Consider the following 20,730-nt stretch of genomic DNA (forward strand, 5'->3'; position numbering starts at 1 on the left):
GACAAGGTGTGGTTGTATAATCCCAGGAAGACCAATGGAAAGTCTCCTAAGTTGTCTTCTCCATGGGAAGGCCCATATGACATAGTGGATCGTCTCTCAGACGTGACTTTTCGGATAAAATGTAGTCGGCGAGGTAAGCCAAAGGTGGTGCATGCCAACAGGCTTTGGTGTTATCATGGTTCAGGACATTTCAGTTGGGAACAAAGTAGAACAAACAAAACAAAATACGCCACGTAAAGATGTTTCACTTGGAAAGCCACTGTCGAAGAAGAAACTGTACTCGGTTTTGAAAAGGGAAACAGTAAAGCCCTTGATGAAGTTACTACCACTGATGTGACTGTTACCGATGATAGGACAATTCCCGATGGAGCAGATGAAGCTCACATGAAGCAGAAGTCAACGAGATGGAGACCAGTATGGAAGAAGATACGTCCCGTAATATTAAGAGACTTTGTTGAATTTCAATTTTGTGTTTGTAAATTCTGTACATTTAATTAAGTTATTGTTAATTATCTATTTGTTTAATTTAAATGGCTATTGTTTGGGACGAACACTACTAAGGAAGGGGCAGTGTTACGACAGCGGAAGTCACGTGACGCTAGTAACACATCATGAGATTCTAGAAGGATCATGTCTGTTCATGGCACCTCTAGTCATTTCTACGTGCCCTCTATTCTTGTATATAAGTGCGCCATATAAAGTGAGACAATTAATCAGGATAGAATTGCAGACAGACAGAGATGGACAATTGAGTCAAGCGCGGTAGTGACCGTAAGTAAAGTGCGTGAATCGTTGTGAATTATAGCATGTGTTGAAGTTAAAGTGACTGTGGAAATTAAGTGTATTGCAAAGTTGAGTTGAGAAAGAATAAACTAGTTTTATTTAAGAAAGGACTTGTATCGCTGAAGTTTCTCAGAAAGAATCTCTACGGAAAATTAACAAATGAACATAGAGACGTAACAATATATCAAGTTATGCAGTGTTATAATTTACCATCCTACTTTCATCACAGATAGTCAACATAATTCACTTTACTTAGAAGTAGCAAATTGTACTCCAATCTGTCATACCTTAATGCACAATATGTACGATCATTAAAAATTTATAATAATATATATGAATGTATTGTTACAGATGGTGACAGATATTTCCAACAGTAGTAAAGAAAAAAAACCTTTTTGCCTTTCTGTTATTAGTTGAGCAGATATTAGAATGCTAATAGAAAAATACTTTAATATTTCAAGTTGAAAACCTAACCAAAAATGAAGAAAGCTAGGCTTGGATATGGCTAAATATGCTGACTGGTTATAAAAAAACTTACACCACAACAAGAACACTACTTGTGAGTCATTAATTTGTGTAGCTTGCAATAAAAAACTGAATCCAATTTATCTATCTAAAAAAATGTTTCTACCTCTTCTAAAACTTGCAAGAGTTTATGATTATCATTTTCATTGAAAGGGTCAATGTTTCTTCTCATAGGACCAGTAAACAGAACAGGATTCTAGAAAAAAAAAAGAAAGAGTCAGTATGCCTTATAACTATATTTTTAATACTTTGCTATCAGGCTTTACATTAAAACGTGGAAATCTTTTACTTAAACTATATCAATCAATCTGCAGTTCATAACCTAGATGTTTCTTCAATTCATTTGAAAAGTGCATGTGGAAAAGTGTAAACTGTTATCCAAAAAGAAGCAATTTCAACATTAAAGACATAAATTTTATGAATGATATACAACATAAAAATACTTGGGATAAAGATCTCCCTTTGATAAAGAAAGTTTTAGTATATAAGCTATATCGAACAATTCAAGAATAAACTATAACTCATTTATTTATATAAGGTCAGAAGAATCTGAATAACATGGTTCACGTGAGATACACAGGTACCTGAGGAATAATGGAGATCCTCCCCCTTAAATCATGCAGACCAACTTTTTGGGTGTCAAGTCCATCTATTTCAATTAGTCCTTGTGGTTCAGTCATTCGAAAAAGTGCAGTAATTATTGAACTCTTTCCTGCCCCAGTTCGTCCCACAATACCAATCTAAACATTAATCAAAAATATCTTTAGTTGCAATAAGGTAAAATAACAATTAATTGCAAGATGCTTAAGAACTCGATGGTATAGGTTAAGAAAGTGAATTTCAATAACGGATGATTCCTACAATTCAGGTGGCATGAGTTCATTGGTAGCTTACAATGTTCCGTCGAATTTTTTTAATGTATGGAATGAATTTGTTCATGTGCAGATGCATGCTACTATTTTTTTTTAAGAGTTGGTGGTTATTTTTAGACCATCAACCCTATTGGATCATTAGGCCACTTTTCAATGCTACCAGTTGGTTATTTGGGCTTTAGGCCTATCAAATGCCAGGGTCATTAAGGCAGTCAATGCATTGAGACTCCTCACCATTACTGAGGATGTGTGTGGCTGGAATAATGAAGTTCGAGGCACTTGATTTGTTGTTGTGTGACCATGCAGCCTAGAGGGAACACTGGTGGTTTGATCTATCAAGAGGACTTCCCATAACGTAATTGGTTTTCAACTACTGTATAATGGGTTGGGTTAATCACAAAACTTTTCATTTGACAAAATCTAAAGCACAACCATTACTTTAAGTACTATTAAATGAATTATAATGATAACTGTATTATTTGATGAGTTTTTAAACTATATGCTCACTTAATGGAGTGATGTGTATGTTGTTAAGTACGAAGCCACATGTCTGTGCTCTGCCCTTCCTGTTATAAGTATTATAAGCTCCAAGACTTACCACTGAGCCACCAAGAGGCTCACTTAATGATTGCAATATGTTTAAATGACTTTAAAGATACAAATACTTATGAGTAAATATTAAAAGTAAAATATATTTCTGTAGATGAAGCTTTAATCACAGTATGGTCAAGATTTTATATTGTGATAAAATCAACAAAAATTGCAAAATAATGCAATATATGAAAGATGCAAACCTATTTCAGTATCAAATCTTATTATAAAAAGTTTGTATACAAATTTTGTTTAGTAGCAAACCAACAACAAAAGAAAAACTGACTTTTTCTTGAGGTTTAATCAAACAGGACAGGTCCTTCAGCACAGGCAAGTCCTCAGACGAATACTTTAGACACATATTTTCAAATCTAATCATCCCTTGCTGTGGCCAGTCTGGTGGTGGTTGCTGTTCAGAAGGAGCTTCTAGTGGAGCTTCAGAGGGCAAGTTACTGTACTCCATCACCCTTTCTACAGCTGTCATCTAGTAATTTATTAAACCACATTTAGGTTAGTTTAGATATTCATTCAGTACTCAAATTATACTGTGACAAAACACATTACTGAATCAGCTCTTCTTATTAATATAACATGACTAAGGAATGAATCTAAGTTTCAAACTATATACTAAGTACTACCATGTTTAGTGATAGAAAGCTTTGTTTGTTTTCTCCTGAGCAATGTCTACATACCTGACTCTCAACCTCTGCTGATTGTCTTACTCCCCACTGAAACATGCCAGTTATCATCATGACTGAAGAAATTGCTAGGCCAACATTACCTCCAGAAGTATCTGTTAAAATTAGACTCACAATCAGGAAGTTTTAGAGCAACACAGTATTTATTTACATTTACTTGTACATGTTTTCTGTAACATTTAATATTTCTATAAAACATCGATAAGTCTCAAATTACCAAAGTACTACAATTTTCTACCTAAAGAAACTATTACACAACACATCAGAATACAACATGATGTTGAAGAACTTGTGTGTTAAGATGTTCAGGAAAAAATAAATAAATTTAGAAAGAGTATGAAACAGTTGTCTATTTAAGAAATTAAAACTAGTTTTAGAGAGTTAAAACCATTATAATGAAATTGTTTATTTTTATTTATCAGTGCAACATATTAGAATAATATCAAAGATTTTCTAAGTATCAAAACTATTACCACATATTAGAAATAACTAACACTTTAGTAATGAACTGTTTATTTTAACCACAGAATTATAAATATAGTTCCATCTAGACCCCAACTGTTTTTTAAACATGATTTTGTAAACTATATATATGCAAAAAACTGCTTGTTAGTCCAAGACTTTTTTGTTTAGAAGGTCTCTAACTAAACATGAATCACAGACAAGTAAACAAAAATACTATTAACAATGCAGTCAATCCCACTAATTACTGCTGGAATCCCTTACACATTTTACATAAAAAATGAGTGAGTGGACCTTATCTTTTGGTAAGTTCTTTACAGTAATTGTTTTAATAGGAACAAAGATATAATTATGAATAAATATACTAATAATAAATAGACCCTACTGGGAAGGAACAAGTAAGTAACTTGAAGGTTAGTCCTATGCATACAGAAAGGTCAGAGTGTACATGTCAAAATGAAGATCATATTTTTTATACAAGTTCAAATTTCTTAATTTTAAAAGAAAATATTTAAATAAATTCTTAATCTGTATCTCTCAGAGTCACATAACTTGGCAACACTTTGACTTTTCATTTAAAGACTTTTTCCCTTACAAGGGATTCAGACTGTTCAACCAATCAGTAACACATGCTATAGATACTTGCAAGCCAGAATAAAGAATTTCAACTTCTTATCTTCTTGCTTTACTGAGATATCATCATATTTGTTCAACTCACAATCACATGCTCCTCCCTTATCTTCTCTATTTTAAGAAATGTCTGTAATTCTCTCTGACCTTGCTATTGGATGTGTTTATAGAAAGAGCAGATTCTACTCTATGTAAACTGGATGATTATGTGTTTTGTTTCATCGGTAGAAACTGATAGTCTACTGTGAGAGCATATTATGTTTGGACTAAGGAAACTGCTCCAATAAGTAATAAAATTTTCTTTCCAATTTATAGGTTAATTAGAAAGCCAGATATATTATAGTTTTGGGATGTTTTAATTTAATGTCCGATATATTTTTGTTAACAAAAATGCATATCTGAAAGCTACATGAACTATTATTGAACAAAGAAGTTAGAAAAAAAACAGGCTTACTAAAGCTCTTGGTTTTAATGTATACTTTTTATTGTTAAATATTTTTAGCAAAAGTAGCTAAAATGTAAAAATTACAAATTTATTAGGTTAAAAAAAATCTTAAATGAGAAAAATTGAATAAAAAATTAATCCTTGAAGAATACAGTTGAACTACTGTCACATGTTTACCCTAACTTGCACTAAGCTCTTGCTGGGTGATTTATTGCTGTATTACACTTGTTAGACTCAGTTCAAAAAGAATGAAACCAAAAATTACATGTAAACTTGAAGTTAGATTAAATAATTATAATTGTCTGTTAGAATCTACTGCTATTCTAGATAAAAAAAAAATTGTATTTCAAAATTTTCAACTCTTACTACAGAAAAGATAAAAAGAAGTATTTTTATTCTTAACATGAAAATCATCTTTCACATGCTGACTAAGTAAAGGCTTACTAATTTCAAACACAAGTCTTTAGTAAAAATACAATATTAAAAAATCTGATTTTTAATTTACCACAGTTGTAACATTAACTAAAAGCTTGCCAGAATTTGTAAAATTACACTTAGTATATTCAAGGTTATGGTACATCTAGTTTCATGGTTACAAGATCAGTCAAATTGACTTTGTCTATACGCTTAGGGTTAAATGGTTAGACAAAAATAATTATGAACAGTTATCTACTTACTGAAATTATTCCATAAAGCCCAAGTTATTATCACAATAATAAAACTGTTAGAAGCATCAAGTTAGGATGATGTTATATATTTATTTATCTAAATAAACTAATATATATATATTAGATATCAAAATATTAAATGTTTTTCTAACTATGAAAACTATATACCACATGAAAAATAATTCTTACTTTCAGAGGACAGAACTAGGCACCAGGTTACCATGGTGATGTATATACATGACAGCCAGTCAAGAACAATTCCAAACCATCGAGTTGAAGAAATAAACAAAAACCATGAGGAACTGTGATGATCTTGGTATTTGTTAAACTGTTCTTCAAATGTCTGTTGAGCACCAAAAGCTCGAATAGTTGTGAGACCACAGAGTGAAGTACTCAAATGAGAAAACACTGGGCTGCGGGCTAGTGGGGACAAATAATGCTTCAAAATAACTTGACATACTTTTTACAATAAGAAACATTGTTAATCATAGTATTCTGATTATCTGACTTTTGAGATAACTAATTTTTCAAAATTTTAAGTCAATTCTTTTTCAAAAAATTTGGTAACCATGTCTCTTAAAAGAACAAACATTAGTATTGAAAATGTGGGAATTTTTTTTAAAACTACAACTGACTAGTTTTCATGAACCTTATAGTACAATCACAATGTTCACTCTGTGAGAAATAATTCATTATGTCAAATTAAATGTAAGATTCTGGTAATAGATATTGATTGAGAGAATGTTTTCTAACCTTAATGTATTCATTTGCACAAAAATACTTAAAAGTAAAATCACGAATCAAAGAAAATTTTTATTTAGAAGTAACTGTTTATAAAATATGCACTTAAATGTTTATATCCGCATCAGTAAGAGCCACAAGAATTTGAACAGCTATTAACTTCATTCATAAATACTTTCAGCAACTTTCATTCAACATATTTAAGCATATCATAATAAATATTAGCTCCATGTACAGAGGGTTGAGTATGTTAATTGATTTTTGAGCCTCACGATATTATTACAGTCCAAGTAGCTACATCTGACTTTGCTCTACTTAATGAATTTGCACCTTGACAACTGCCCTACAGTGTAATTTCCATTCCAACAGGCTCTAACATAAAGTGATCATGTCTAAAGCACATAACTTTAACTGAATATTATAGGCTTGATTATAAAACTAATTAAATAAGGCAAACATGCTGAGGTTCAGATAGTTACAATGATGTTGATTGATGGGTCAGTTGGCTCTTTTAAACAATGCACTTTTAACCAGTATAAGGATAAGTATAAAGGAAGCTAAAAGCCAAGATGCTTTAAATCAAAAACACTCCATCTAGCATATGAGATGTTGGTTTTCCAGTACTTGTTTCAACATCCAATAATAGAAATCAATATACCTATAGATTTGAAAAGTATGTCTTCAAATGGAACAGTACAAATACCTATTTCATTTTCCAGTTGCTTGAAGTATGCGAGGGATTGATGGAAGGCACAACTGGAAGCCTTATCTTGGCAAACCTATGCCCTGTTGGCACCTTTATCATACCAAACCATTATTTCTGTTGTACAATGTGTACAGAACATTGGCCTAATAGTCAGCAGGCTTCATCTTGACCTTTGTATTCACTCTCCTGTTCTAACTTGAACATGGTTCAGTATCTTGTAATGATCATGAATCTCTTAAAACAAAATTGGTGTCATGTCATGTAGAACTTTTGGAAATTGATTTCACAAATGACCTGTAAAAAATGGCATAAGACATATTACAATTACCAAGGTACACATACATTTCATTGAGTGTCACCATTTGCTGCTATTCTTCTCCAGCTAGGTACAGTTCATATAGTTTTCTGCACTTGGTCTTTCTTTTCCTGTATATATATATAGAAACAACTTATGACCACACGACTTGTGTCACTTTGCAAAGCAAAAATACTTTTCATTATGTTTTGTTCTGTTGCCTAGGGCAAATGGACAGTTTTGCCCTGACCTCACATGTTGCAAGATATCACAAGTTTTTTTACCACGGCTGGGGTATTACTCGTTGCAGGTGTCTTTCTGGTTGGTTCTTGGATGCCAAGTTGATAAATATTCATTTGTTTTCAGTGCCATTAAGAAACAAAGGATATTTCAGTCTTGGTAATTCTAAATCTCCTATCTGTATGCAACTTTATCATCTAAGACTATAAATATTTTGCACTGGAAACAGATGTCATATATACTTTCCTCATATCACACTATCCACAAAAATATGACTTGCTCATTTGCATATTCAAATTCATTTCAATAAAATGTATTCAACCCTCTTTAGATAATATAAAAAGAAACGATATTAATATTAAGTATGTTTCAACAAGAAAACACAACTTACTGATTGCTTCAAGTCGTTTGACATCATAGACAGTAGCCATATAGAACCTCTTCAAAAAGTAGAAGATGAATATAAGGATAGCTGTGGGTAGAGCTATCCATGGGATAATAATACATACTACAACCAGTATTCCGGTAAGATTGAGGAAAATCTACAAAAGACCAGAAAAATATTGTTCGAGTAGAACAAAAATTAACAACAAGAACAACTAGCTTCTACTTTTCTTTCACAATTTTTTTAACTTCATAAAACTTTCCTTTAATGAACATATGCTGTAGTAACAAATTTAGTAAAAGCTATATAAAATTATGAAAAATCTATATTTCAGGCACAGAGGAAATTTATACCTGCAGTTCTATTGCACTGGAAAATCCTTTCTACCAAACTTTTACTCAAACCTACACATTATAACGATTGCACAACATCAGATTTTTCTAAACAAATACTTCTGATTTCTATTAAGAAGTATTCATTTACTCCACAAATAAGGGAACATAATTTGGGTCCTTGAAAATAGTGAAAATGTCATCCACATACTATTACAGTATCAGAGATATGTTGATGACACTTATATCATGTTAAAGGCATTATATATATATAAAACCTAAAATTTTCATACATGGTTTTTTATATGACTTAAGTAAATTACACTTTCTTGTAGACCCCAAGGGTGTAGTACAAAGAATTTTAATTGAATATTATAGGCTTGATTATAAAACTAATTAAATAAGGCAAACATGCTGAGGTTCAGATAATTACAATGATGTTGATCGATGGGTCAGTTGGCTCTTTAAACAATGCACTTTTAACCAGCAATTGTATAAAGGAAGATAAAAGCCAAGCTGCTTTAAATCAAAAACATCTTAATTTTAACAGGTTAAGTGTTAAATTGTGTCTTCTTGAAATAGATACGAGATGATTCTCAGTAAACCTTCTGTTAAAACCTTTTAGAAATATTCTTAAGTTCACAACCACATACATGATATAATGTCTCTGTAAACTTTAGCAAGTCCATGTCAAACCAGATAATATAATAGTACTGTACTTTGGACAGAACTAAAAAAATTTCTAGCATGTAACCAAAATCAAGTAATATTTATCTAACATATTATTTCAACTTGTTAACAAGACAACAAGTTAACTTGTACCTGACTTGCTGCTGAAGATACATTACAAAACATTACCATACCTATCAACCAAAAGTTCTTCTAACCGATAAAGAACTTAGGCTAGAAATCTTGTTAATTATTTTTTAAGTGTTTATATTAAAGATGAAATTAGAAAAATTCTGAAATGTCAATGTTCTTTACCCTATCAACAATTTTATGAGTTTCGATTTTGACTTGAGCATATTTATTAACAATATAATTGTAACAATAGTCACAGGACAACTGTTCACTTGAAGACAGAGGTACATAGTTCAAAACCCCACTGATCAGTGTTGTCAAGTCTGCTTTATCCAATTTTGTAAGTCACATTTTCAAGAGATTGTTTTCATGAAACTGAGTTAAATAGAATGATATGACTTGTTGTCAATAAACATGGGAGTGGGAGTGAAGGGGGTTACACATTCAAGGACTTTTCCAAGACATTTTGATCAAAACCACTGATTATCTAAGATTTCCATCACTGAAAAATGTGTTTAGAAAATTCCATTACTTTCTTAATCTGTGTGTGTGTGAACCTCGCCTACCCAAAGAGTAACACCTTGGGTGGAAAAAAAACCAGGGAAAACATTATGAGTAAACTTATGCAATGAAGAAACCATACAAGTTTACTACAGTTGGTATGTAATAAATGATAAAATTAAAAATGTTGATGTATTTATGCTTTAGAGAAAACCATAATGGGACCCCATGTTATCAAGTGGTTGGTCACCAAGGATTCAAGAAATTCAAGTGCTAGTGCAAACACTGTTGTGTTTACATGCCAGTTTAATTCTGCATATAACTATGTGGAACACCTAATAGTGCCATTTCCAGAAAACAGTGTAACTTTATTTCCTATGATCCATTATATACTGCATAAAATATTTTGCCAGTATGTTAAACCGACCAGCGCAAGTACCATAAGATACTGATCCGTCATGATATACCCAGTGGTTTGCATATTATTGGTAAAGAATTCTACTACCAAGAAGATAATAACCCCAAACACTCATCCAACCTAAGTAGAAGTTACTTAGCTAAGAAAGAAGCTGTTGGAGTCATTTAAATGATGTAATGGCCTCTGACAGGACCAGATTAAGTTTCTACGAGGCCTGGAGCTGAACACTTGTTCATAATACAAGCAAATAAGGTGGCCATTCAGGCTTTAGATCTACCAAGCTATCATTAAATTACTATTATTTCAGGAAATGGCAATAATTATTAACGACAAAGTTTGTTAGTAGTTAAGCACAAAGCTACACAATGGGCTATCTGTGCTCTGCTCACCACAGGTATCAAAACCTACTTTCTAGCATTGTATATCCACAGACATACTGCTGTGCCACTGGGGTCTATTAAGGACAACTAACCTGACAAATTAAACAAATTAGAACAAATTTAGCCTGTAAAAGGTACACACATATGAGGACAATATTATATTTGTGAGTTTAAAATGTATAATTTAACAATCTGAAATGGATGCAGGTGTGTTTCAGAGGAAATTTGCTGATTCGATCAATAGTCAACATTGAAAATACAGGTTTTCATAATATACTTCTTTTAAATTTCCATTTATTATCCTACTAAACGCTTTAATTTTTCATGGTTGCATTGGTGATTTTTAGGTATAAGATACTGATATATCTTTGAAATAACATAATTCTTGTGTATTAGGGCAATTTGATGTGTGCATAAGGATAATTTTGAAACAATGTTCATTGATATTTTGATATCAAGACACACGATAGTAGCCCAGCATGGCCAGGTGGTTTGGGTACTTGACTCATAATCCTAGGGTTGTGGGTTTGAATCCCCATCCTACCAAACATGCTCGCGCCTTTCAGCTGTGGAGGTGTTATAATGTGACGGTCAATTCCACTATTTGTTGGTAAAAGAGTAGCCCAAGAGTTGGTAGTGGGTGGTGATGATTAGTTGCCTTCCCTCTAGTCTTTCACTGCTAAATGAGGGACAGGTAGCACATATAGCCATTGTATAGCTTTGTGCAAAATTCAGACTAAACCAAACCACACTAGCTTGTTGAGCAGCCAAAACAACTTGCAGGACTCACTGTGTGTTATTAACAGAGTGATAGTTTAGCAATTTTCCACTTTCTGTAGCTCAGGCTGTGGTAATCCAAACTAACACATATTTTCAGTGAACGTGTTTTACTGGAGACTTACTTCTCATACCAAATTTCCAAGCAATCCATTGAGAAATGCATGAGATATAAAATCTTCAATTTCCACTTTTGTTTGAAGTTCTTCCTTTTTATTTTCTTTGCACCAAAAGTACTGAAAATGTATTTGATGGAAAAACATACCTAACTTTTATGGATTTTTTCAAATTTGGTGCATTGAAAGATCTTTACAACTTATAATTAGGTGTCAAATTTGATCTAACTATAAGCCACATGTGCAAAGTTATTCAACAAAAGCCACTCAGTTTTGAACAAAATGAGCTTTTGGTCTAACATTTTTACTACAGCTTCACCTACAAGTAAAAGTGGACCACATTTAGTTCTTGTCATTTGTATTAAAGACGGCTGATTTAGAGCAGAAAACTATAGGGTGAAAGAACATACAGATACATAAGTATTGGTTAGGCCAAACAAACTAGATTAGCAATTTCTAGCTCAAGTTTTCAAAAGAATCATAGAGGTGGACTGTATACCAATTTCTAAGCACAAATTAGCTAAATCTTGTGAAGTTCTTCTAATTAAAGAGTGTTTAGCATCACATGATGTTAGTTTAAGCAATTAATGTATATAATGATGCTTGATATGGCTGTACCGAGTGCATGTGGGTGATGACAAGAAACTGTTAATCTAGTTTCCATGGTGTTACTATAAAGGAAGTTATTAACACTGTTTTAGAAAAGAAAAACTACTACCATGTGTTTTAAAGAATCTTGTTGGTTCTGTAAAGTATAGGTCTGTTCTGAATAACAGGGTTGCAATCCTGAAATTAATGTTGGTTACTATCGTGTGTCACTTTCTTACTTAGTGTGGTTTGTTGACAAAAGGTCATGATATCTAATCAAAACACCTCAGGTGTGAACAAGAAAACATTAAGCTTTTCATTTAAAAGAATGAAATCAAAATTGGTGGCCAAACTGGTAAACTACAGTTATAGCATTTATAAAAATTTTACAGCCAATATTCATTCATTAGTTAGCTTGGCCTCGTATTTTGTTTTACCCAACATTATGCCCTAAGTTGAACAAAAAAACGTGGCCTGGCTAACTAATGAATGAATATTTGCTGTAACATTCTTATTAATGCTACAAGTTTAGCTACCAGTTTTTCCGCCAATTTTGATTTCATTCCTTTAAGTTGCATGCTGAATCCTTTTTTGGCTGCACCTTATTTTATTTCATAAGTAAGGTGTTTTTGATTTGATTTATCATATACAAATTACACATACATACGAGTGAATACAAAAATTTTAGGAAATGCTTATTTTTTAAATTAAAATAGTTTACATAGATATACAATATTTTATTTATACTAGATGTATATTTCGTTTCATAGAATATCGTACAATTAGGCCAACAATGATAATAATTCATGCTCTGTATCATTTTGGTCTGAATTAATATCTGAAGTAAAACAGTTCAACATAGACTTTAAACAATAAAATATTTTATAGCATTTTCTGTTAAATGAGAGTGGTTTTAAGACAAACAATTGAGTGAAGCATCTTCAAACTCATTTTACATGTGCTTAACATAGTTCAAACTACAAACTACTTTAAATATCTATACAGATTTTATAATCACCCTGTTTATATAAAGATATCTTAAAGATTTGACAATAAGATAAAATGTGTGTTTAAGGCTTACCTACAGATACTTATAATGCACATACACCAGATATATCAGTGAAAATTACAACTACAATGACATACTGACAAAAGATTTAACCATAACTAATTATAATTATACAATATACAAAAAACCTAACTAGAATATACCTAAATTAACTCAAGACATATTTTTAAAAAAATATTATATATTTAGTTATTTAAAATAATTCACTTACACAAGTCATATTCAGTGCTATTGGAGGAAGTATATCATCAATGGTTCCAAGGTCTTTAGAAAATCGGTTCAGAATTCTTCCTGATAATTGTGAAAACATTTATCTGTCTGTCCATTCATTCAAACTTACATTGCCAAGGTACACAAGCAGATATTCTAATAATTTTGCTATTTGTTTGATGATAAAATATGTTAATTGTTTGAGTGGATGACATTACTAGTCCTTACAGAATTGATTAGTATGTAAAATATTAGATTAAACTTTTTGTTATTAAGTAACAGTAGGAACTTAAATCTAAAATTCTAAAGAAATAATAACATTCATATATTAGTTTATACCATTTTTACATTTTCATGTTATTCACAAACTAACCACATTACTCTTTAGTTCATGTAAGGTGTATGAAGAGGTTTGTTAAATGTTTTTACTAGAAGATTTTTACTTGTTTAATGATAAAAAATGTTCATGAGTATTTAAATCTTAAGGACAATTCAACAAAGCCACAATACTCACCTAAAGGATTATTGTCAAAAAAGGAGATAGGAGCTCGGACAATGCTGCCAAACATCTTGTTGTGTAATCCAATTGAAGATCGCATACACATGATATAAAAAACTGTTGTTTGAAGTAATGAAAAAATAAACAAACCACCAACAATTCCAGAATATATATAAATATTTATATAGAAACCCATGAATTCATTGTCATTGACTAACTGGTCTGTAGTGCCATTTGTGGTACTATTGCTGCTGGTACTAATGTGTCTTTCAGCTTCAAGCCTCTTTTCTTCTTCTTCATTGGTCCTAGTAAGGTTAATATATGTGTTGTTCAAAGTAAAAGCAAATTATATAAAAACAACAGCATCATTATAAAATTTAATCAGTAAACTCACAACTGAGTTAGCTTTATTGAAGTGTAGTCTGTCTGTGGATAAGCACATTTTTTATAAAGAGACTGAGTCCATTTACTGACATTATTTAAAGTTTTAATATAATTTTAATGGCTAACTAATGGAACATCACATTCATGTAAGGCAATTTACTTTGCATTTGAGTTGATTTTTGTTGTTATATTTCAATGGTTTTTTAACACAAGTCAGCAGTCACATTATGGTAAAACTGAAAATCTATGACTAACAAGGAAATATATATTGATAAACATCATTTTACATTTGCTATTTGAAAAACAATTTAAATTTATCTTTTGGTTTCAAACTATATCTCTATAATATGTAAGCTTAAGCTGTAAATTAATTTATTCAAAATCAATATTTCTGGCTCATGATACATTTTTAAAGCTTTTTTCTTTCACTTTCATATCAGTTTACAATAGACTTATTATTTCATACTCATAGCAAGCTTATTATAGCTTCTCTTAAGCAAAGGAAAATGTCACACAGCTTATTAAGATGGGAAATAATGTTATGGGTAATTTTCTTTTGTCCTTGAAATTTTGAAACTAGATATTTAGTGTTTAAACTAGATTATTATAAAGAACACTCCACATCTAAAATTATCATAGCTATAAAAATGACATGTACTATGTGGAACAAAATTTCACCAAAGGTATTCAAAGAATCACAAGTTTTGTCCATTGTATTTTACATATCTAAATCACTTTTTTTTTCACAAGTTATCAATACTTCGGTTTTCTTTCTTTCTGTTTTTATTTTTCTTCTCTTTTTGAAAAATACTTGATTGATGATTTCAATAAATGTGTGTATAGGATTAATAAATACTATTAAAAATGCATGATGCTTGAATAGCTTCATTTAGGGATAGGCTTGACATGGTAATTGAGAATGATAAAAAAAAATACTGTGTGACAGTTTTTTGTATATTCTGTACTACATCCAGACTTTCCTGAATAAAAATCACAGAGCTTTCAATTTAATATCAGTTAGAAGGTACCATATTAAGTTTCTGCGGTACCCAACAGGTGGTAATTTTAATACACATCTAATTTAATACTTTTTAATAATTTCTACTGTAGGATTACATATAATCTAATTAAAACTTCAAATATTCATGATTTTTCTGCAGACTGTACAATCATAATGTGACCATAGGTTAAATCATATGTAATAAAAAATGTTATTTATACATAAATTCTATTTCATAAGCATATTTTTGAATGGATGATACCACAATACAACTGGCAAATTAGTGAAATTTACTTAGGGAGGCTCAGTAATACTTCTATGGTTACAATAAAACATTAATAACATGAAATACCTTAAAACGTGACTAGTAATAAACTTAATCAAAATGTAATTAATATTTTTGTAATCATATGCACCTACCATCTTTATGTTTTGAAGGTTGGAAAAATGAAAAAAAATGTGCCTTTTTTTTCTACACCATATTTGTACTCACCATCAGAATAATGCATAGTGTACTCTGCAGGAGTTGATAAGTGCTAGAGTAAGACTGATATCAAAAATGCCATAAATAATTTTCAGCAATTTTGCTTTTATTTCTGATAAATTAAAAGATCTTTTGTAAGGAAACTTGAAAAGGAATTTCCTTATTTTTGGAACTTCATTTGTAGCCAGTACCTACATTAATAATAGAGGAGTAAAAGTACACTATACCAATCAATTTTGAAACCTTTGAAATTATAACAATTTTATATAATCATTCTGTATATCATTTATTACAAAATAAATACCAAAGGTGGCTTAATATATCTTACCATAAAGCAAGCCAGAAGTCACTACCACTAAAAAGTGCTTGTGCTCCTATGGAACTTATTATTAGCAGTGGTATAAGAAACCATCCTGCTCCTGTCTTGATATAGAACCAATAAACTGCTCCTTTTACAGAGCCAGTTGACCGTAATTCTTCTTCTTGTTTAGGATAGCCTTTCTCATTACTTATTTCTGAGAGTGTCTACAGTTTCAAGTACATAAATTAAAAATAAATCTAAACATTAGAATTCTTGAAAGCACCAGTAAACTATTTCTAAGTAGTAATTGGACTCTAGTTATATCTACCAAACTATGAATTTTCAGAATATAAATTAACAGAAATATGAAAATAGTGTAACACTCATGAATTCTATTGCCTGAGATGCCAAAGATATTTTATAAACTTCAAACAGAAACATTAAAAAAGTTATATGCCTGACTGGAGTCATTTCATAGCTATTAGATAGAAAAATTGTGTATTTCATGTTTAGCAGTAATTTGAAGTATATTTTCTTACAGCTTTAATTTTATATGTCATTTGATTGTTGTAGTATATGATATGCAATCAACAAATGGAACCAAACACTACCAAAACCAAAATAAATGTAACTAAAATTATTGGATACAGCACATGGTTTTGATACAACATATTTGGAACAGTAATTAAAAGTTTATCTAGAAATAACTTGGCGTGTGTTGACATTTGTTTTCTGATCTTTTTTTTATTTATAGACAGCATCTACACCAATAATAGATAAGTAATATACCAGGTAGCACACCATTCTGAAACCACTTGGCTAAATCATTTTAAAAAGACTACATGTATTGTTCTAACAAAAATGCTTTATAAAACTTAATTCTGATAAACTCTGAAAACCTATGTATAACTTCACTCTGATATTATGAAACAATTTTGTGCCATTAAACCTCTTGTTAACACTGTGCAGTAACTCAGTAGATGTTTTATAATTACTATATTTTTTGTAGGATTATAGTAAATAAGGTATATTATTTACTAATAATTTAAATTCCTCCATAGTTTTGTGATAAAAAGTTTACAAATATCAAAGACTCAACTACCTTTTTAAATTAGTTTAATTTTATAAAATTTAATAGCCATACTGACCTCCTACTTTTGGTTTGAATGTAATTCTCTAGTAGCCTTCCTTATCCAAAGCAACAACCAAATTTCATTGTGAACCTCACATACTTAAGCTAACTTATTAGTGAAAGGTTCATAACATTAAGAATCAGTTTTTCTGTGAATATTACAAAGAAATATAAAAGACTGTGATTATAATGATTGTACATACAGAAATATATATCAAAAATAATTTTTCTGCCCAGTTTTATTGCATGTTTTTAACTAATTTTACAAGATCACAATACAAAAGATTTAGTTAAATAAACTGTAAAAGCCTAGTGAAATGAATAGCATTTTTCATAAATGTGAAGAAGCAAATTTGCCACAAACTTTCATTTTAATTCTATGAACATAAAATAATAATACTCCAATATTTAAGACCCAAATCAATATGCTAGTTATTATAATCATAATTAAGATATGTAGTAAGTAAAAAATAATAACCGGTTATATCTCAATAATGTAGAAAAATATTTAAATAATGAGATTTAAAATAAATACAATAAAAATAATGAACTAATTTAAGAATTGTTTTTCACATATACTTTGGCAACACAATTTATATGACTTACTGGATGCAAGTAATCTTCCACTGTTGAAGCCAGTGGCAAACTGGACTCACACAAGGTATCTTGAGATGTTGACATCATATGTTTAGCAGAATGATTGGCTGAAACTGTATCCCACAAAGAATGCCTTTTTGATCTGTCATCACCAACACTTCCTGAGCAGTCTATATCCTCAATTCCTGAAATATTCACCTCTTCAGCTAGACAGCTAGAAATTGAACTGGAGGATATTATCTCAGGGTCTCGTGTAGCAGTGGGTGATTTCTTCTGGGCTATAGAAGTGTCCATGGGACAAATGGACAAACTCTGTTCAGTCATAATATGGTTGACCTTCAAAAAATCTCTTTTTTGATCCTCTTCCATTAGGGATACAAAACTTACACCACTCTTCAGTAGTTGGGTATAGTTCCCAAAAGCAAAACATTTTCCCTAGTGATTAGACCAACATTTATGGATGAAATGTATGGCTTTTGTTTTCACTATAATGCATATATTAGTTTTTAGACAGACTAGATCACTTTTCATATCAAAATAACATCCATATACAAGTGAATAGTTAAGATGTTCAGCAGTAAATAAAGTAGGAAAAGCTAATTAACTAATCCATGTTTCTCTATTTAAGGTCAAATCTTTATGAAATAGGATCAACATAAACATCATTTTATAAACACAGAATACAATGAACAGAGCCAAACTCTAGGTACTTTTCTATCTTGAGAAAAATGGTACATCTGAATAATGTTTTAAAAACAAAATAAAAATACTTATAACCTAGTGTCAATATAATTATATTTAGTTGTGAAAAATAAAAATTTGGTCTAATTGGTTCTTGTATTAAATCCATTTACCCTCATTGTTTGGTTAAAACTGGTTTTATAGTGTTTAACTCATGATTCAGTCTTTCTGCACTCAAGAGTACCAATTTATAATATAATACAAAGTTTATATCTAAAGAAAGGACAGACTAAAAGTGCATGAATATCAAATTTAATCACTATTCACATATTACCTTTAAACTATTGTTAGATTTATATGCTATCAAACACAGTTATGACTTATTCTAAAATTTACCTTCGAAAGGAAATAGATTCATTCATAATAATACTTTAAATCTATTTTCAGAGAACAGAAAATATTTGCAAACGTGTACATAACAAAAACATGATCAACTTCCTTAAAACAACAGAAAAAAGGTCATTATAAATGTTCACACTTTTTCTCTCATGTATTACTTTATAAGGTATGTACTTATACATTCCATTTACAAAGTAAAATTAGTATTTTGACTATACATAAAATATTAACTTAATTTCACCACTGGCACTTTGAATGAGGAAACAAGTATTCTTTTGTATGAAATATAAAAAGTGTCCACAAATATTAAGTAATCTATATAATAAGATTCAGTTTCTGTGTGTGTCACATAACTCCTCCTAAGCCGCTGGTTGCACCGACTGCTAAATGGTACCAAATGAATCATTTCAGTCCCAGAGTTTGCATAAAGGTAAAACTTTTCATCCCACCCCTTGGGGAACCTAGGGATTTTCTGAAAACCCCTTCTCCTAAACTGCTAAACTCACCAACTTCTAAATGGTGCCAAATGAGTCATCTTGACCCCGAGGTTTGCACAAAAGTAAAACTTTTCACCCAACCCCTTAAGAAACTCAAGTATTTCACAAAAATGCTTTTACAGGGATTCCCTGAAAGCAGAACCCAAATTTGGGATTGATTTACATTAAAGCATGTAAATTAATAGATCTACTAATTAACACTTGTAACTTGGTTAAAGAAAATAAATTTGCATTATAGCAGCCCTCTAAATGTTGGCCATAAGCCCATGAGTTCACTAGTAAGTAAATAAAACACTCATACCACTGGTTGTTAGAAGAAAATTAAATAAATTTAGCTTACATACAAGTATAACACTGGAGTGTAATAAAATTCATACAATTTTTGCAATAAACCCTAGCAAAACAGTATTACACACAAAGATCATTTGTTAATTTTCAAAACATACCTCCTGAAGAACAAGAATTTGATTGGTTGATTTTAAAAATTGAAGTTGATGAGTAACTAAGATTTGGACCTTATTCTTAAGATAATGATTGATGCACCTGAAGAGGTAGAAACAGAGAGAGAAAACAAATTATGAAAACATTAAAGTTAGAATTCTCCTAAATGAAAATATATTTCTGATAAGTACTTCCCTCCAATCACAAGATTAGCTTTTATCGTTTTGTGCTGCCCTCTATATGTGAACTTTTTTAAAAATGCATGCCACAAGCCTTCATTCTCCCTCTGTTGGAATCCAAAGTTCCAACATGCCTCTCATGCAAATCATCATGTGTCACCTCTCCACCAATAGGAGAGCACTATTATCACGTGACGCATATTACTCCCTCTACACGGCATTACCAAACTATCACTTTAAAGTTTGGCAGAAGACGCGAGCACTGGAAGATTGTGAAAAGGACAGGTGGGAAATGTGAGAAGAGGGAAGTACTTATCGGAAATACATTTTCATTTAGAAAAATTATAAGTTCCGATAAGGTACTCTTTCCCCCCCCCCGCCCCTCACAAGATTAGCTTGTATCCCACATGGAAATGGAGGAGGGACCAGTGCGAGCGAAGCACAGGTACATCCCCTGGAAGCATCTAGAGAACATCCCCAAAATGAAAGGAAAGGATCAGATGATCTAAGGAGGGGTACTGCACCACATCTGAGCCAGGAAAATCAACATGATTCGGTAGACCAATGGCAGAACTTTAAAGGGAGCACATCCGCATGGGAGAGGATAGTTTACCAATGTGATCTTAAACAGAAATCAGAATCGCTCAATTCTATGATGGAAAGTGGGCAAGTGAGAATGTCTCATGGTGTAGAGTGGCTAGGGTGCAACAGACCATACTCGGAAAGTCAACTACATCCAAAACCTCACAGACATCCTTGTGAGGGTAGGATGAGGATCATACTGTCTTCACCTCAAGTTCCAGAGTCAAGAGAGAACCTAACATTCAAGTCCAGGAACTCAGAGAGTAGCCTAATGTCAGGGATCCGAGAATGTATTATCTGTAATCTGAAGGAAGTCCATCG

General features: G+C 31.3%; 1 protein-coding gene across 6 annotated transcripts in view; it reads right to left on the bottom strand.

Moving 5' to 3' along the window:
* LOC106472685 (multidrug resistance-associated protein 4-like) overlaps positions 1-20,730 on the bottom strand; it is an 89,026-nt gene that overhangs the window by 6,646 nt on the left and 61,650 nt on the right. For 5 of the 6 annotated variants that reach the window (XM_022402187.1, XM_022402177.1, XM_022402196.1 and 2 more), the window contains 11 exons: positions 19,654-19,750; positions 17,640-18,065; positions 15,929-16,125; positions 13,748-14,037; positions 13,235-13,314; positions 8,048-8,198; positions 5,864-6,094; positions 3,464-3,564; positions 3,058-3,255; positions 1,893-2,048; positions 1,415-1,504 (listed from right to left, as the gene is read on the bottom strand). In XM_022402187.1, coding sequence (XP_022257895.1) covers positions 1,415-1,504; positions 1,893-2,048; positions 3,058-3,255; positions 3,464-3,564; positions 5,864-6,094; positions 8,048-8,198; positions 13,235-13,314; positions 13,748-14,037; positions 15,929-16,125; positions 17,640-18,065; positions 19,654-19,750 — 2,017 coding nt within the window. The remainder of the gene's footprint in view (positions 1-1,414; positions 1,505-1,892; positions 2,049-3,057; positions 3,256-3,463; positions 3,565-5,863; positions 6,095-8,047; positions 8,199-13,234; positions 13,315-13,747; positions 14,038-15,928; positions 16,126-17,639; positions 18,066-19,653; positions 19,751-20,730) is intronic. The other variant, XM_022402184.1, reaches the window with a different exon arrangement.

Source organism: Limulus polyphemus, unplaced genomic scaffold, assembly GCF_000517525.1.
Source record: "Limulus polyphemus unplaced genomic scaffold, Limulus_polyphemus-2.1.2 Scaffold123, whole genome shotgun sequence".
In the NCBI taxonomy this organism is placed as follows: Eukaryota; Metazoa; Arthropoda; class Merostomata; order Xiphosura; family Limulidae; genus Limulus; species Limulus polyphemus.